This window comes from Canis lupus, chromosome 25 (assembly GCF_003254725.2).
Source record: "Canis lupus dingo isolate Sandy chromosome 25, ASM325472v2, whole genome shotgun sequence".
NCBI lineage: Eukaryota > Metazoa > Chordata > Mammalia > Carnivora > Canidae > Canis > Canis lupus.
The window spans coordinates 7,484,257-7,501,953 of NC_064267.1; the positions used below are offsets into that span (position 1 = coordinate 7,484,257).

Here is a 17,697-nt window from a genome sequence, read left to right on the forward strand (position 1 = left end):
TAAAAAAAAAATTCCAGGGATCCCTGGGTGGCGCAGCGGTTTGGCGCCTGCCTTTGGCCCAGGGCGCGATCCTGGAGACCCGGGATCGAATCCCACGTCGGGCTCCCGGCATGGAGCCTGCTTCTCCCTCTGCCTGTGTCTCTGCCTCTCTCTCTCTCTCTCTCTGTGACTATCATAAAAAAAAAAAAAAAAAAAAAATCCAGAGGCCAACATTAACACCATGTTCCATATTTATTCACATGGAATGTATTCACATGAGTGGTGCCCTCTTGAGTTGTGCAACTCAACAGAACTGGAGAGAAAATAAAACCCAAAATAAGCATTTTATCAGTGAATCTATCGGCTAAAATACATTTCTTCTGAAAAACAGCTAAAAGATGGGTCGATCATAAATAAGCAGATTGGGATGATACTGAAAGGGCTCATTTCATCTCAATTCTTCCTCTTTCTCAGAAAAGGTTGATGTATATGAAATCTATCCCCAGGGACAATAAGATAGACAACTGTCACCAAATTGCTGCCATTCATACTTGCCTTCAACTTTACAAAGCCCTGGTATTAGTTCTTATCTATTTCTTGTACAAATCAACTTAATCTCCAAAAAGCTGTACATTCCCTGAATAATGAAAAGTTCCATATATTTTATCTAATTACATTTAGCTCTATTTGTAACATGGAAACAAACAGAAAGATATCTTGCTAATGAAAATAAAAGCTATTTTAGTTCCCAGGCAATGTGAAAGCAGCAAACGAATGAACAAACTGAGTGCTATCCTTCCATAAAATATTAAACAAGAATAATTTTAAGGAGAAAGAAAATATGTTACTTAATGATTAAAACAGAACAAAATTCAAAAGTATGTACTACTTGCTGAAATTTTGCTTCTAGCGATCTTTAAAATTATGGCTAATCCTTCTGACAATTACAAGAAAAACTTACATTGGTAATATATGGTTCAATAGCTTGAGCTGTCCTCTTCAGTAAAGCCTTTGCCAAATCATATGCTTGCTTGTTCAAATTCTGAAAAACATAAACAATATCTGTATATATCTCTAACCATGAAAAACAAAATATTACCTGTATTCAAAAATCTACTCCTGAGTAAATAAATGAGAAAACTAAGACTCAATTATAATAAAAGAAAAAGCAAAGTTATTTTTCTTCTTTTAAGACTAACTGGTCTACTTAGATCATACATCCCTTCCAAGAAAGGATAATTACATTCTCTATCTCATTCATAGCATAGGGTAAATCACATTTAGAAAAGACCAATAAATGTTTATTAGAAGAGGAGAAAGGAAATAGTCATTCGAAACCTAGTCCCCAAGTCAAATCAGTTCAGCTGAGTACAAATACAAGCTGTATTACTCCAGGTCCAGAACCACCAAAACATCATGAGAGAGTGAATGGAGTTCTAATGTGAACAGAAATGGGGGCCCAGATGTGGGGAAAGACAAGAGTTTGGGACAGCTATGGGACAGCAGATTTACTCAAGCACATCTAAGAGCACATATAAGGTCAAAGGTAAAACAAGAAACATCAAACAATAAAATATGAAAAGACAAAGGTACAAGAAAGAAATTCTGATGGGATGCCTGGGTGACACAGCAGTTAAGCGTCTGCCTTCCACTCAGGTCGTGATCCTGGAATCCCGGGATCGAGTCCCACATCCAGCTCCCTGTTTCTCCCTCTGCTTATGTCTCTGCCTCTGTCTCTCATGAATAAATAAATAAAATCTTTAAAAAAAAATTCTGATGACAGAAACAACGCCAAAGATCTAAAAGAGAACAAATAAAGGAATTTATTTAAATTCCGATTTAAATATATTACAGAAAACAGGTACGCTGTTAGATACCTTGAAACTCACATTCTTAGATTTACCTACATTGATGCTTCTATGGAATTATTTCATTTCTATCTGCTCTTTAGTATTTTACTGCATAATACAGCTTATTTACTCCTTCTCCTAACTATGACCATTAAAAATTGTATGTCTTGTACATGCTTCCCTGTGCATATAAAAAATAATTTTCTTATATTCTACCTCTGCCATTTTTCACATGGGCTGTTTTGTTCCTATTTATTTGCAGAGTTTCTCTATAAATTCTACAAACTAAACCTTTGTTCCTTGTAGGTATAACGTCTCTTAGGTCTGTACTTGTTTTTTCACAATGTTTACTGTACCTGAGAGAAGTTTTTAGACGAAAAACTAATGTAATCAAATACATCAATATTTTTCTATTTGACTTGTGCTACCTCTTTTTTTTGTTTGTTTGTTTTTTTGTTTTAAAGAAATTCTCTTCAAGACGCCTGGGTGGCTCAGCAGTTGAGTGTCTGCCTTCGGCTCAGGGTGTGATCCTGGAGTCCCGGGGATCAAGTCCCATATTAGGCCCCCTGTATGCAGCCTGCTTCTCCCTCTGCCTATGTCTCTGCCCCTCTCTGTGGGTCTCTCTTGAATAAATAAGTAAACGTTTAAAAAAAAAAAAAAGAAAAGAAAAGAAAAATTCTCCTCCACAATGAGATTTCAATGTCGCTTTATAATTTCAAATAAAAATTTAAAGATTTGTTTTTCAGATTTAGATCTTTATTCCATCTGTAATTTATATTTATGTATCGTGTAAAATAATTATATTATTTTCCATATGGTTATTTTTTTTTTAAGATTTTATTTATGTATCCATGAGAGAGAGAGAGAGAGAGAGAGAGAGAGAGAGAGAGAGAGGCAGAAACACAGGCAGAGGCTCCATGCGGGGAGCCCAACCCGGGTCTCCAGGACCACACTCTGGGCTGAAGGCGGTGCTAAACCGATGCCCACCCGGGCTGCCCTTCCATATGGTTATTAACCGTCCTAAAACCAGTCATTAAATAGTCCATTATTCCCTCGAGTGACCTATAATACCCATACTCTCAAGTTTCTATATAACTCTGCATCCATTTGTAAATTCTCCATTACTTCCATATATCCCTTTGTCTATTAACTGCCTCATTACAAAGAATTATAGAAGCAGTGTCTTAACACCAGGTGGTAGAATAAGTCCCCACTTTCTATTCCTCTTCAAAAATGGTTAGCTATTATTGGCCATTTGCTCTTCAGTGTGAATTTTTTTTTTTTAGGTTTATTTATTTGCTCATGAGAGATACAGAGAAAGAGGCAGAGACACAGGCAGAGGGAAAAACTGGCTCCCCATTGGGAGACTGACAGGGGACTCAATCCCAGGACCCAGGAATCACACCCTGAGCCTAAGGCAGACCCTCAAAACACTGAGGCACCAGGCACCCTTTCAATATGAATTTTAAAATCAGTTTGGGAAATCAACCACAAACATTCAAATCTTCTATTTTGACTGAATTATCTATTAGCATGCAGAAATCTGACATCATGATACTGAGTCTTCCATCCCATAAATATAATAAATCATGCAGTATATTTAAGTCTTTATATTTTTTGGTCAATTATAATGATTTTCACCATAAAGCTGCATATTTTTGTGAAATTCTAAACAGCTCAAGTCTTTGTTAAAGCTACAAATTAATTAAAGTATACCAACAGCTTTTCATATATTGAACTTACATCTAGCAATCTTGCAGACTTTTATTTGTTCTAGAAATTTAACTGTATGTGGCTTTGTGTTTTCTGCAGTTATATGCAAATAAGTTCAGTTTATTTCTTCTTTCTAGTCCTTATATCTTTTATTTATCTCACTTTATTCCACTAACTTAAGACCTTTAATTAATGCTGATTAGGAATGACGGTGTTAAAAAAAAAAAAAATGACAGTGTTGCCTTTTTGCTGAGTAAAAGCGTTCCTAAACTTCAAAGAAAACACTTCAACATTTCACCATTTAGTATCTCACATAACCTAATCACTTTAAGGAAGTTTCTATTTCAAATCTGCTAAGAAGTTTTATCATAAATTACACTGAAATTTATCAAACTTGTTCTATATAGATATTTTTTCTTTGATCTGTTACATAAATATCTTAGTTTGTTAATATTTTCTCATGTTAACCCACCCTTATATTCCTAAAATAAAGCCAATTTGCTTATTCCCAACATTAGTTTACACTATTCCAAACGTTATTATGTTCAATTTATGTGATTATAATTTCAAGTTAGTCTATTTTTCTTACTTGCTTGGTTTTGTCTAGTTTCCCTATGAAGATTATATTCCACTCATACAGTGAATTGTGGGACATTTTTTCCTTTTCTATAATCTGAAAAAGTTTGCTTGTTATTAGGATTGTGATGCTATTTAAACGATTAGTAGATATCTCCTGATATTCAGGTTAAGTTCTTCTGTAATAGGTTTGTGTTCTACTGTTGTTGCTCTTCTCATGGCTGCTATTGTTGTTTGGGAGGAAGAGATTTTATTCATTGTATGGATAGAGTATTTAAAACCAATTAGAATTCTTTTGCTGGTTAAAGGTTACTCAAGATTTTCTCTGGAGACAAATTTGAAGTTATATTTTCTAGAAATTTCTTTTACCTAATTCCAAGAATATTACCATAAAATATTCTTCATGGAATTATCTTTTTATCTTTTTAATGTCTGCCATTCCCATTTCATTCTAAAAGTATATATTGATACCATCTCCTTTTTCTGATTCAACTTGCCAAGGATTTGCTTAATATTTTTCAAATTGCAAGGTTTGAGTTTTTATGAAATGTCATTATATTTTGTTTTATTGAATTCTGTACTTCATTCTTTTCTTCCTTACATATTCTGTATATTCAGGTATTTTTTTTAACTTCTTGAATTAGACACTTAATAAAATTAGATTTAAAAAATATTTTATGTCATATCCCACGTTTTAATATGTATCAATTATCACTTCTAAATACCTTATAATTGTAAATATGATTTATTCTTTTGATAGATTAATTGTGGTTGCTGTAGGTCTGTTTTTGTTTAAAATCTTCAATATTCTTACAAAATGCTCATCTACTTAATTTACAATCACCGGAAAAAGTGTTAAAATGGCCCATCAAATTGTGAGTTTCTTTCTCCTTAATATTCTTTCAATATATATACATTATATATTTGAGCCTATGTACATGCAAGTTGGAATATCTTCCTGAGATTAAACCCTTTATCCTTCTACAAATACCTTCTTTACCCAGTAAAGACTATTACATCTAATATCAGTACAAGCTGCTTCAGTTTTCTTTCAGTTAGAACATTCCTGGCAATCTTTTTCCCATCCTTTTAAAGCTCTGAATCTTTTGTGACAGTATTTTGTTCTTATCTCTTATTGAACAGCTGGATTATTTTCGATCAAATCTGACAATCTGTTTTAAGTAGTAAACTTAAACCATTTACATTTATTGTAATTCTGAAAAATTTAATATGAATATTTCAAGTTAGAAGTTAATCAGTAGCTCTATAATGCTGCTCACCACCAAGATTAGATCACTCATTAACTCCATTAAGCCACTCCTTTTTTTAATTTTTTTTAACATCTTATTTATTTATTCATGAGAGACACAGAGAGTCAGAGACAAAAGCAGTGTGAGAAGCAGGCTCCCCATGGGGAGCCTAATGCAAGACTCAATCCCAAAACCCCGGGATCACAACCCTAGCCAAAGGCAGACGCTCAACCACTAAGCCATCCCTCCATTAAGCCATTTAATCCTATATGTTATTTGTAACCAGTAGTTCAGGACCATTTTGTTAACATCTCTTTAAATAATTGTTATAATTATTATTGTTACTATTTTCTTATAGATCAATTCTTATTTAAAGCATTTCTTCACCATTATTTCTTCTTCTTTCATTCAATTTCCATTCCAGTAGGAATCTACTGACAAGTGAATATTTAAAGTCAATTTCACTCAAATTGAATATGCAACTACACACACATATACACACAAATGCACAATTATTTTATCTTAGCACTTCAGAAATACAGTTCCATTATCTTCTGGCATCTATCCTTGCTACTGAGAAGTGAACAATCAGTTTAATCACTATTCCTTGGTGAGAGGGGTCTACACCTTTTCCTGCTGGGTGCTTTTAGATTATTTCTGGTTTGGCAATCTATAAATTCTCCAGGATGTTCCTGGACTGAGATTTATTTTTATTTATTCCTTTCATGACACTTTTGCTACCTAACTCATAAATTCAGGCTTTTCATCAGTTCTGGGACATTTTAAGCAAATTTCTATTTAAACATTTCTTCTCCATTTTCTGTTCTGAAATCACTACTAAATATACTGGTCCTTTTCATTCTACTTTTCATGTCTCAGTATATTTTATGTTCTTTATCTCACTTTATCTGTATACTTTCCTCTGCTATGTCTCTCAGATCTCTAAATATCAATAGAGATCTTAATTTCAATGGCCATTTCTCATTTCTACTTTTTCCCTAAACTTCTCCTTTCATGTATCTAGCTATCATGTTTTTAACTCCTGTTTTTATGGGTTTGATCTCTTTAAGCATAGGTGATCTTTCATTCCCTTAAGGGCATTATTTTTATCTAATAAATATATTAACTGAATTTTTAAAGCTATTTGCAGTATCTGGCTTTCTGCACTAATGAACTATTTCCTTTAAGAGTTTGGAAATACTATGAGGTCATGTTCATTGAAGCATTATTTCTGTGAATGTCATGTATCTGTAAACTTAGATTGTATCTTGCCAGAAAGGTGTTCAATTTGCACAAATCTTTATACTGAGTGGCCCCTCTCTCTAAGCTCTCTCTTTTCTCTCTTTGACAGAAACACTCGTTTCCAACTGTTTCCTGGAGAGTCAGAAAGAAAGAAACGCACAAACACACATCTTGAGTAATATCACCCAGGGAAGAAACACTATCATCAACATATTCTTTGATTACAAATTAGGAGAGACTTCTCTTTTAATTTCATCCCACCTCTCCATCTACACTACTGCTGTCTTTCACTTAAGGCTCTAATTGGTTTTAGCATCTCCTGACATAAAGTTATAGGACAGCATCTAAGTAGCTATCACTCCCAAAACATATCCTATACAAAACTGAGTTATTACAGATATTTTATTACATCAACTACACCTATTTAATTAGTAATTTTAAGTGCACCATATTTAACTTAACATTCAACATAACTAATATTAATAAAACAGATTCTCAAAAACTAAGGTTAAAGCAGGAAAAAGTATATTTAGAACATAAGCACAAACTCTTCACCTTAATATTAAAGGACTTTAGACATATTTCAGTATATACTACTACTTACCTTATGGGCAGGTACCAGATTTACCAAAACTGTATCCAAAAGCTCCTGAGATACTGTATCACCTTCACAAATAATAGAACTCATGAGGTCTACCATGTGCATATGAACTTTCTGATTGTGGCCATTGCTAAAATTTAAAACAGGTATTTTATTTACAGTGTACAGGATTTAATCATAACATGGTACTGACAAACACTACACTTCCTAAAACATGATACTAGAATATTAATTAATCAAATTCATGTATTTATTTAAAGTTTCCTTCTCTCCCAAATCTTATAGTATCCAAAATACATTTTTAAACTACATTTCCTGGATTACTATTCCCTAATTTTAGTCTGTTTCACAATCAGAAGTCACTAAATCAAGTATCATCTTTAGTTTTACCTTAAATTCAGAAATCAAATTGCTTTGTATTCTAATAGATAAAATTAAATATACAACAACTATTTACATGAACTAAGGAGTAATATTTAATAAAAAGATAAAAATATAAAATACAAAAATATTTTCATAATGGCTATAGATTGCCTTCTGCCACACTTTTGTATAACTTAGAAAACTGATATACTATTCATTTTTAAGTCTCTTAAAATAATGTTAATAAGTTACAACTCTTAGCCTTCCAAATATTCATCATAACAGTTTATGCATATTCGCCTATAAATTCTAAATTCTTTATATTTAAAAAAAATGACATGCCTTGTAAAATAAACTTACTTTATAACTGAAAATAATGTTCTGTATAATTGCGTAAAAATTTCATTGCTATCTTCCAACTCAAAGCAAATGTTATACGACTTGACCCAAGCAATGTTCTAAAAATAAGCAAAAATAAATAAATAAATAAACACTTTAATTAGTGAAAATATACATACATAAAAACCAATTTAAAATGTCAGTCATTTCATGATATACTGCTTACCTCAAGTAAGTAAAAATACCTATTGAATTGTGGGCTCTTTGTATCTTCTAGCCCCTTCAACTGCCTTGTTATAAACATAAATATATCCTTCAAAAAAGAGAAACAAAGTATTATTTAGATTATGAATGCTAAATGAAAATATTCACTAACCTCCTAAAGCTAATTCAGCACTCATGTGTCTACCATGATAAACTGTAAAGAACCAGGAGGAAAAACTGTATTTGGCTGGAACTTTTTAAAAGCACCTAATCAGGGGCAGCCCAGGTGGCTCAGCGGTTTAGCGCCACCTTCGGTCCAAGGCCTGATCCTAGAGACCTGGGATCGAGTCCCATGTCGGGCTCTGTGCATGGAGCCTGCTTCTCCCTCTGCCTGTGTCTCTGCCTCTCTCTCTCTCTCTCATGAATAAATAAATAAAATCTTTTTAAAAAATAAATAAGTAAATAAATAAATAAAAAATAAAAGCATAAATCATATAAAACCTTATTTGAAAACACTAAATACCTTATCACCCTTCACAGGAAAATAGTAAATAATTTACCATGATTTTAGCAAATGAAAAACTTTACCTTAAAGCAGGTTAAAAAACTAGACCCCAAAACTAGTAAATCAAAATTTATCTTATTATTAGTATAAAAGTTACATTAATAATGTCATTAGTATTACACAGCTTTAACAAAGGTTATACTAATAATGTGATGATGCTAATTAGGGTTTGCTGGAACAGCACTATAAAGGTAATTATCCATCAAAAACACAGTTTAGGAAGCTTAAAATTCCAAAATAAATCACCAGGTGAAAAGACAATGAATCACAGAGAATAAGAAATTTTAAAAAGTCTTGTAGACATTAACTTGTCAAGCTTCCTACCTAATCATTATAATTACTTATTTTTTCCCCACCATTTCTCAATCTATCTCCATCTCTTGGCTTTTGATTTTTTACTATGTCTTCCTTTTGTACCTGTAGAGAAAGATTCAATGTCCATTTAGGGGAATTTTTATGAAGATGATGTTTTAAAATTTTTGGAAAAGGGTAAAATTATAAAAGCTAATTGTGCAAAGGAATCATGCTAATCAATCAATAAAATAATAAGGGTTGTATTTATTGAGAGAGAGAGAGAGAGCACACGAGTGAGGGGGTGGGGTGCAGAGGAAGAAGTGGACTCCTTGCTGAGCAGGGAGTCCAATGCACAGCTCCATCCCAAGACGCTGGGATCATCACCTGAGCCAAAGGCAGACAAGCTTAACCAACCAATCCACCCAGATGCCCCCAACAAGAATATTTTTAAAAGAGAAAACATACAGTTAATTGCTGAGCTTTAAAAAAAAAAAAATACAAAAAAATAAAAATAAAAATAAAAAATAAAAAAAAATACAATGAAAAGTACATCCTTCAAAATGGTTACTTTGATAGTAGTACTGTACAAAATACATCTTCTGTGAATAAATCCTCCAAATGTGACAAAAAAACAAACAAACCCAAACACACCATGTGCCATAATAACTACCCAGAGACAAATAACAGTCACCCATTTATAACATCTCCAATGATCACTGATCTACATATGAAGACAGGAATATACAAAGGGTTTTCTGATGATAACAATAATTTGACACTGGAAAATGAGGATCAAAAGTGTCAGTTTTCTATGACTGCTACTGCAGACAAAGAAAAACACAAACTTTATACTAATCAATAATGAAAACTACTCCACAAATATTTAGAGAATACCCTGGAAATGAATTATTTTTAAGTACTACCCCAATAAAAGAAAAGAGGCATTTAAAGAAGACCAAAAAATTTGACCAAAGTAAGATACTTTAAATTTTTCAGCTATGGAATAATCCAAAAAGACTCGAATTTAATCTCAGTTCCTCAATATTCTTCTTATAAATTGTCCTATTATAAATAGAACAGATGTGTAACTATTCTTTTGGGAGGGCTTTTCACTACTCCAAAGCCCTGAGATAGGTCACTGATTATGAAAACTGAGAAATCCACAAGAGGTAGAAGAAACCTGTAGCGGCACTCTTCAGTTAGACCTTCCTCTTCATAAGAATGTCAATAAGAAACTGGTAAGGAAGAGCCCACAGCCCATCTCCAAATTAGAGGTTTATAATTAAAAAGCACAATATACATCCTGGTACACAGCTGCATATACCACCTCATGTTACCTACTTAAACCTCTGACCATTCTCAAATTTAACAGTTCAAGTCCACCTTTAAATTACAAATACTGTCTCTATCCTGAGATTCTTTACCAATCAAAATATAAAATAATCATACCCAAGCCAGTTTGGATATTCTACACTAGAATTCTGGCAGACTTGCTCAAATGAGGTTTCTCACTCCCAATTATTAGGGATCATATCAGGACCCTTTTTCACCACACTAAATCCAGTTCCTGACACATAATTAACAACAATACTTGTTAAATAAAGTAAAACTAAATTACCCATAATTTTCTCCACACTGGTATTAATATTAAGGAGATTAATATCTCCTTCTCTAACTCAGTTTCCACAATTATCTTTTATTACTATTGGTTTTTCTAGGCTTCTAACCTGCTTTCATTCAGTATCTTTTTGCACAGCTCTAGTTATTTTACATGTTCTTAACAGTTGGATTAATCATGCTATTCTCCTTTTTTCATTTTTTTAAAGATTTTCCATTCATATAACTTTACTTAGAACTACTTCAACCCAGTAGGTGTCTTTTCTACCTTTATATTAAAATTTTGTTCACTGTATTTTCTTCCAAATAATTCACATCACACCTTCCATTAAACTAATTAGAATTCATATAGTATAAATTCAGACTTATACTACCTACTATGTTTTAAATAATGAACATGGTCTTTAGTATGGGCGTTCAAAAGGGAAAACGAAGTGTATCCCCAAGTGTTACTGAAAGAAAACTAAAAATAACAAAGAAAGTATAGAATACACTGTACTAATCTCCTTCTTATCCTACAGATTCAAAATTGTTTTACAAAAGTACGTACTAAATGGGGGGGCTGGGGGAGTTCTTTAAAAACGGAAGAAGAAAGAAGAAAGAAGAAAAGAGAAGTTGTTGTTTAACAATCCAAAGAAATTATCTAAATACTTTAACTCCCATTTTAGTTAGATAAATGAGAGTACCAGTCAATCTTGGAAATTCTTTAATCAGTACTTGCCTTTAGTTTATCAGGGGATGTATAAGGAGCTTCAGGAGCATAAATCCTGAAAATATCAGCAAGGCAGCAGGCTACCAGTAAGCGAACATCTTTGTCAGGATGCTTGAGAAAAAAATCTGAAGCAAGATGTAAAGCTAGGTTTAAATAAAGCTCCTTTTCTTCTTCAGAGTCCTGGTCCATATCCATGAAAGTTTTCACAACCATCTATACAAAAACAAAATAATAAAATAATGAAATCCTTCATCCAAATAAACAGTCATCTGAAATAACTATTAATTGCAAAGATTAACTTCCATATACATAATATACACTAGTTTCCTTTTTCCTCTGAAAGTCTCTGAGAGAACGAGATCTTTCTGAAACTACATTAAAAATAATTTTTCTGGGCAGCCCCAGTGGCACAGCGGTTTAGCGTCACCTGCAGCCCGGGATGTGATCATGGAGACCTGGGATCGAGTCCCACATCGGGCTCCCTACACGGAGCCTGCTTCTCTCTGCCTGTGTCTCTGCGCCCCTCTCTCTGTGTCTCTCATAAATAAATAAGTAAATAAATAAATAAGTAAATAAATAAATAAAATCTTTAAAATAATAATAATTTTTCTTTAAAGACTGAAATACTTATCATGTACCCATCATACCTGCTAACAAGATAAAAGTTTAGAACTAGCCTTGCATGGCGTTTCTGGTCTCACTTTTACTCCTTCTTAAAAAGAGCACCCCCTTTTTTTTATAATATACCTACTCCTTTTATTATACTTCTAAAGAAAAAAACTAGGAAAAGAAAAAGTTTATTTTTCCATCTAAGCCATAAACCACTCCAGATACATGATTTGTATATTCAGTTAAATAAAAAAGAATAAAGGTTTAAGAAAGGATGATGAAAATATATTCCTGAAGGTTAAAAAGCTACCCCCAAATAACTACAATAGCATTCAACAAAATATTTCTTGTGCCACAGTAAAAGAGACCATGACATGGATAGTTTATTAGTAGGACTCAATAGTATGTATGGAGTAAACAGAAAGAACCTATAGGAAATGTTTTTTTTTTTTCAAAAACATTTACATAAAAGTAGTAGGACAGAAATAAAAATGCCGAGGAGCAGTACCATCTGAATTCTATAAAGAGCTTTTTCTAATTTCAGTATTATTATGAACCCTCAGCCCATATTATTCTTGCCCCAAATGAACTTTAAACTGCCTAACTTGACAGGAACACACATTTAAATAAAACACCAGTGGAAAGGTGACCATTTGGCATCCACTAGATGGTGCTGCAAATACTAATCAACAAGTAGGGCTGGCCATCATCAATATTTATGACTTGGTCCTTGAAAAATACAGAGATTTCTACTCTGCTATAGAGCTAGATTTCTGAGTAATAAATTCTCCAGTGTCTTCCTGGGAAAGAGTGTTCCTCACAGGGCAGATCCTCAGTTCTACTATGCCAGATGCCAGAACCAACAGTAGACTAATCCTTCCCGTCTGGCACTATAATTAGTATAAGGATACAAAGTTCAAGTCTACTAACTTTTTTATTTTATTACTTTAAAATATATCCTTTGATGGCATATGCATATCATGAAAAAAGGCAAAGAAAAAAACCTCACAAAAGGTTCAGTATATTTTGAATAGAATGTTATAGGAAACTCTACAAATTATATAAACAATAACACCTTATATATTAGCAAATTGTTTTAATTTATAAAATTCAGAGCTATACTTGTACATATCAAAAATTACTGTTAGCTTACATTCAAATCTTTTTATATTTCTCTAAGAAGGTTGCTAAAAATAGTGGGTAAGTATAAATTAGGAAAATAAATGAGGAAAAAGTATATTAACTAGATCACTGCTGAGCATAAATGTCCAAAAATAATGCAAACATATTACAAACACTAAATGTGAACACTGGAAACCATTCCACCAAAACTAACAACAAAGTTTACTCAAGGGCTAGATAATGAAAATTTCTCAAAACTGTCTGCAATTCAAATGGTGTTATTAATTTCTTAAAAAACAAAACAAAAAACCCCACTTAATTTCTCATGCATATGTCATCTATTAAGGAAGATAACGGAGAAAATACCTCTAAAAGACAGTTAATCAACTTATAGGTACAGTTTCTAACATTAGTTTCTTAGCAAACGACAGAGATGTTTACCTATCACTGCTGAAATATAAACTAATCCGAAGAAATGTATTCACTTCTCTTAAAAAATCAATAGGTGAAAAGAACATAGATACAGAGAAAAAGGAAAGTGTCACATATAAAGGATTTGTAGCTTCAGTATTTTTAACAAAATATATGTAAGTTCCTAACTAGCACATACTGTTAATTTTAATCTGCTCAAAGACGTCTTTTCCTTTGAATAAAAAAAAAAAAAAATCTGATATCTGACATTCTAATACTTTATACACAAAGTTGTAAGACTAATGCTTTACGTGAAATTGATGAGTATTCAGGTCCTCTTCTTCTAATAAAAATAAACTATGTAGTAAGAGCTATAAAATAGTACTTTGTTTCAAAGCTCCTGGGTCTTCAATGATTAAATAAGGCAAGTTTTCCAGTCTTGAAATATAGACAAATAATAACATATCAAGCAACATAAATGTCTAGGTAGATACAATCCAGAAGGGAAAAAAATGCTCAAAAATAACAAACAACTAGCTGATAAATCAGCTTAGCATTCTTCTTGGCCATTCTGTTCTTTTAACCATTTTACAATCACATGCACCATCACTGCTCTGAAAAAAGGTAAAATATTGTTCAAACACATATAAGGAGACTAGCTATACAGTGACCACCTCATCTATGGAAATTCACCTTCAATCTTGATTCACTGCTGCATGTCAGAAGCAGAGAGAAGCCGAAAGTAAAACTCTTTAACCTACAGCCAAAATAACTTACAGGTAAGTTAAATACAGCCTAATGCTCAGTACAGAGACTTAAAACTTCCTTTCTTAATTAAAGAAATTATTTTTTGTAAAATGATGACATATAGGGCAAAGGACAACTTTATACAGACAACAATGAATTTAATAAGAGTACTACAGATTTATTCTTTATATCCAAGTTTAGGAGGCCCTAGAAAAATCTAACCTTCACCCTTCCAGTTGCTCTTCCCTTAACAGTAGCTAAGGAAACCCTACATTTCTTTACCTACTTCCACTCTCCTTGATCCTTTCCCTGCCATTTTTAGCTTCCATTTGGTTTTTTAAGGTGTCCTAACAAAATACAGCCCTACATGATTTCCCCAGGTAGCCCCTCCACTCTAAACAGTCCTATAAAACATAACACAAATTTTACTCACCTTTAACCGTCTCACCATCTCCTCTTTAGATATTTTATCTGAGATTTCCTTGACACCAGGAGGATAAGTAATTTTTCCATCATTGGTTCTTGTCTTTGAATGAGCCATGATGGAAATATTTTTACCCCTAAAACAAGAAAACTGTTAGATGCAAACCAAAAAACAGGCAAAAACAAAATTAATACTAAACATGAAAAGTAACCTGTCCCATCACCAAATAATTTATAACTAATTCCTAATTTATAGTAGTTCACTTATTAATGAAAAGCATTTGATTAAGCATTTCCTCAATTTTTTTCAATTATATTTATTGTATTTTCACTTCCATTTTTACTAGTAGCAAACTGGGTTATCTGCACTAACTCTCCAACTCCAAAAAGTATAAATAACAGAAAAAAAATCCAAAATAAACATATTTTTTAAAGCACCACAAATTACTTGTCCCAAATAAAAGAGAATAGAGGAATCCAGTGACATAAATGGAGCACTGGAGCATTATATTCATTTATGTCCTGAGGGCATTGGCAAACCCTGACAAATCTGGAGTTCAGTTTTGGTGTCTTATGAAGCAAAGGGGACAGAATCTCAACCTGTCAACCAAGATGGAACATCAAATAAGAGACCCTCCTGACATCAATGTGCAATACCACCGCATCTCCAAAAAGGTAACACCGAGAGATTAGTCAGAAATCAACGTGTGCCCATAATCCCATCAACAGCCACAGGGGAAAGCAGAGAAAGCTGCCTTGGTACTAAGCAGAGCAACATAATAATAGATACAGCTAATTAGTTTTTGCCATGGTCCTGCCCATTTGCTGTGGTTCACATTACCTAAGTTGTCCAGAGAACCTCAACACATGAATGCAGTGACCCTTGGCTGGCTGTACAATCAAGAACCTAAAGTAAGCAAAATTCTACCCTCAAAGAATACTAATCATGAGGTTTCTAGGACAATGAATTTTACCAAGTCAAAAATAATCAAACACCTAAGGAGACATGATACCATGAGCAAGAATCAGCAGAAATACCAGGCACCAAGACAGGACACACAAAGACTTTAGATATTACAATTCTCAAACAGATTACAAAACTACTATATTTAATGCTTTTAAGAAATAAAAGTCTAACCCAAGGAATAAATAAACCGGAACAAAGAGCAGAACTTCTAAAAATGAAAAATACAAAAACTGAAATTAAAAACTCAATGGACAAGCTTATTAGCAAAATAGAAAAAGCTATTAGAATTAGTTAAGTGCAAGAGAAATTAGAAGAATATAGAGAAGAAAAGTTTACCTTATGACTCATGGGAGTATCAAAAGAAAAATGAAAGCAAAGGCTTCTGAGTAGAACAGCATAAAATATCAATCCATAAATTCAAGAAGCCAAACAGAATTAAACTCAAAATAAGAAGAACTGTAGAAAACAAACAAAACCTTAAAGTAATTGTATTACCTTAGAAGGAACAGTATTTAAACTAATAAGTGGCTTCTCAACAGCACAATATAAGCCAAAAGACAGGAAAAGGTCATCCCCAATGAGGGGAAAAATATATAACTGCAAAGCTAAAGTTTACATCCAATGAATATAATTTTCAAGAATAGGATGAAAATACAAATTAGCCAAGCAAAAATTGGAAACTATAGGTAAACATATATAGCACTTACAACACCACTTAGCACATACTACATACTTTATGCTATACATATATGATATACATGATTGGGTTAAAAAAAACAAGATCTTAAAATTTCAATATAAAGAACTTAAAAATTTTTTTAAAAAGTATGGATATGAGACACTGAAAGCAAAAGGATGGGAAAAAATACTATGCAGACACTAAATCCAATTACAAAATGGGCAAAAAGACAGACATTTGAAGGAAATTCAAATGGCAAATAAGCATACGAAAAAATATTCAACACCATTAATCTTTAGGGAAAGACAAAGCCACAATGAGATATCATTATATACTATTAGACTGGCTAAAACAGACAACAGAAATAATTTCAACTGTTGGCAAGGATGTGAAGAAACTGAATCTAGACACTGCTGGTAGAAATGTAAAACAGTACAATCATATTTGAAAATCATCTGGCAGTTTGTCATAATACTGAATATGTACTTACCATACAAACCAGCCATTGCACCCCTGGGAATTTTTCCCAAGAAATTAGTTTGTGTTCATGCAAAATTGTACAAGAGTATTTGTAAGAGCTTTATTCATATAGGCCAAAACTGGAAGCAATCCAAAGCCCTTCAATGAATGAATGGTTAAACAAACTCTGATAGATCCACACAAGGCACTACTACTCAGCAATAAAAAGGACTGATTGATACATGCAATAACTTATTGTCATTACACTTATTGAAAGAGCCAGTCTCAAAAGATTATGTGTATATAGTTTCATTAATTTAACATTCTCAAAATACAAAACTACAGATATGGAGCAGATGAGTAGTTACCAGGGTACAGATATGAGACTAACAAGTAGCATTACAGAATTCCTTTATAATTCTGTGTCTTGACTATGATAGTAATGATATGAATCTATACTCAGGATCAAACTATACAGAAGATAGACTACATAAAGACAGAATATTGTACAGAAGCTTGAGAAAACAGAGTAAAATCAGTAATCTAATTAACAATATTATACCAATGTCAACTTTGATTTGTTATTGTACTAAAAGTTACATAATATGACACTACTGGCAAAAAATGAGTGAAGAGTTCACAGAATTCTATGTACTAATTTTACAACTTTATGTCTACAATTATTTCAAAATAAAAAGGTTTAAAGGGAAACCAATCAATGTACTCCTATGGATAGCAAATAAATTTAAAAATATAATTTACATAGAAGATAATAAAGTATCTACAAGTTAAACAAAAGATGTACTTTTACAGAAAAAATCATAAAGCTTTACAGATAAAAATTAAAACTTAAATAAATCAAGACATATCCTGGGCTGTATTGGTTTCAAATACTACAAAGATAGCCGACCTTCCCAGTGAATAAATCTCAATTAAGCCCAGGTTTTGATTTTTAAAAGAAACATGGCAAATTTT

General features: G+C 32.6%; 1 protein-coding gene across 12 annotated transcripts in view; it reads right to left on the reverse strand.

Annotated features, from left to right (window-relative positions):
• Window positions 1–17,697, reverse strand: part of PDS5B (PDS5 cohesin associated factor B) — a 180,022-nt gene that overhangs the window by 104,024 nt on the left and 58,301 nt on the right. For all 12 annotated transcript variants that reach the window (XR_004817026.2, XR_004817023.2, XR_007405849.1 and 9 more), the window contains exons 2-7: window positions 14,628–14,754; window positions 11,315–11,518; window positions 8,140–8,226; window positions 7,935–8,032; window positions 7,215–7,341; window positions 941–1,021 (exon numbers count right to left, since the gene is read on the reverse strand). Coding sequence is in view for 9 of the 12 variants with exons in the window: in XM_049101148.1 (XP_048957105.1) it covers window positions 941–1,021; window positions 7,215–7,341; window positions 7,935–8,032; window positions 8,140–8,226; window positions 11,315–11,518; window positions 14,628–14,754 (724 nt within the window). In the remaining 3 variants the exon portion in view is untranslated. The remainder of the gene's footprint in view (window positions 1–940; window positions 1,022–7,214; window positions 7,342–7,934; window positions 8,033–8,139; window positions 8,227–11,314; window positions 11,519–14,627; window positions 14,755–17,697) is intronic.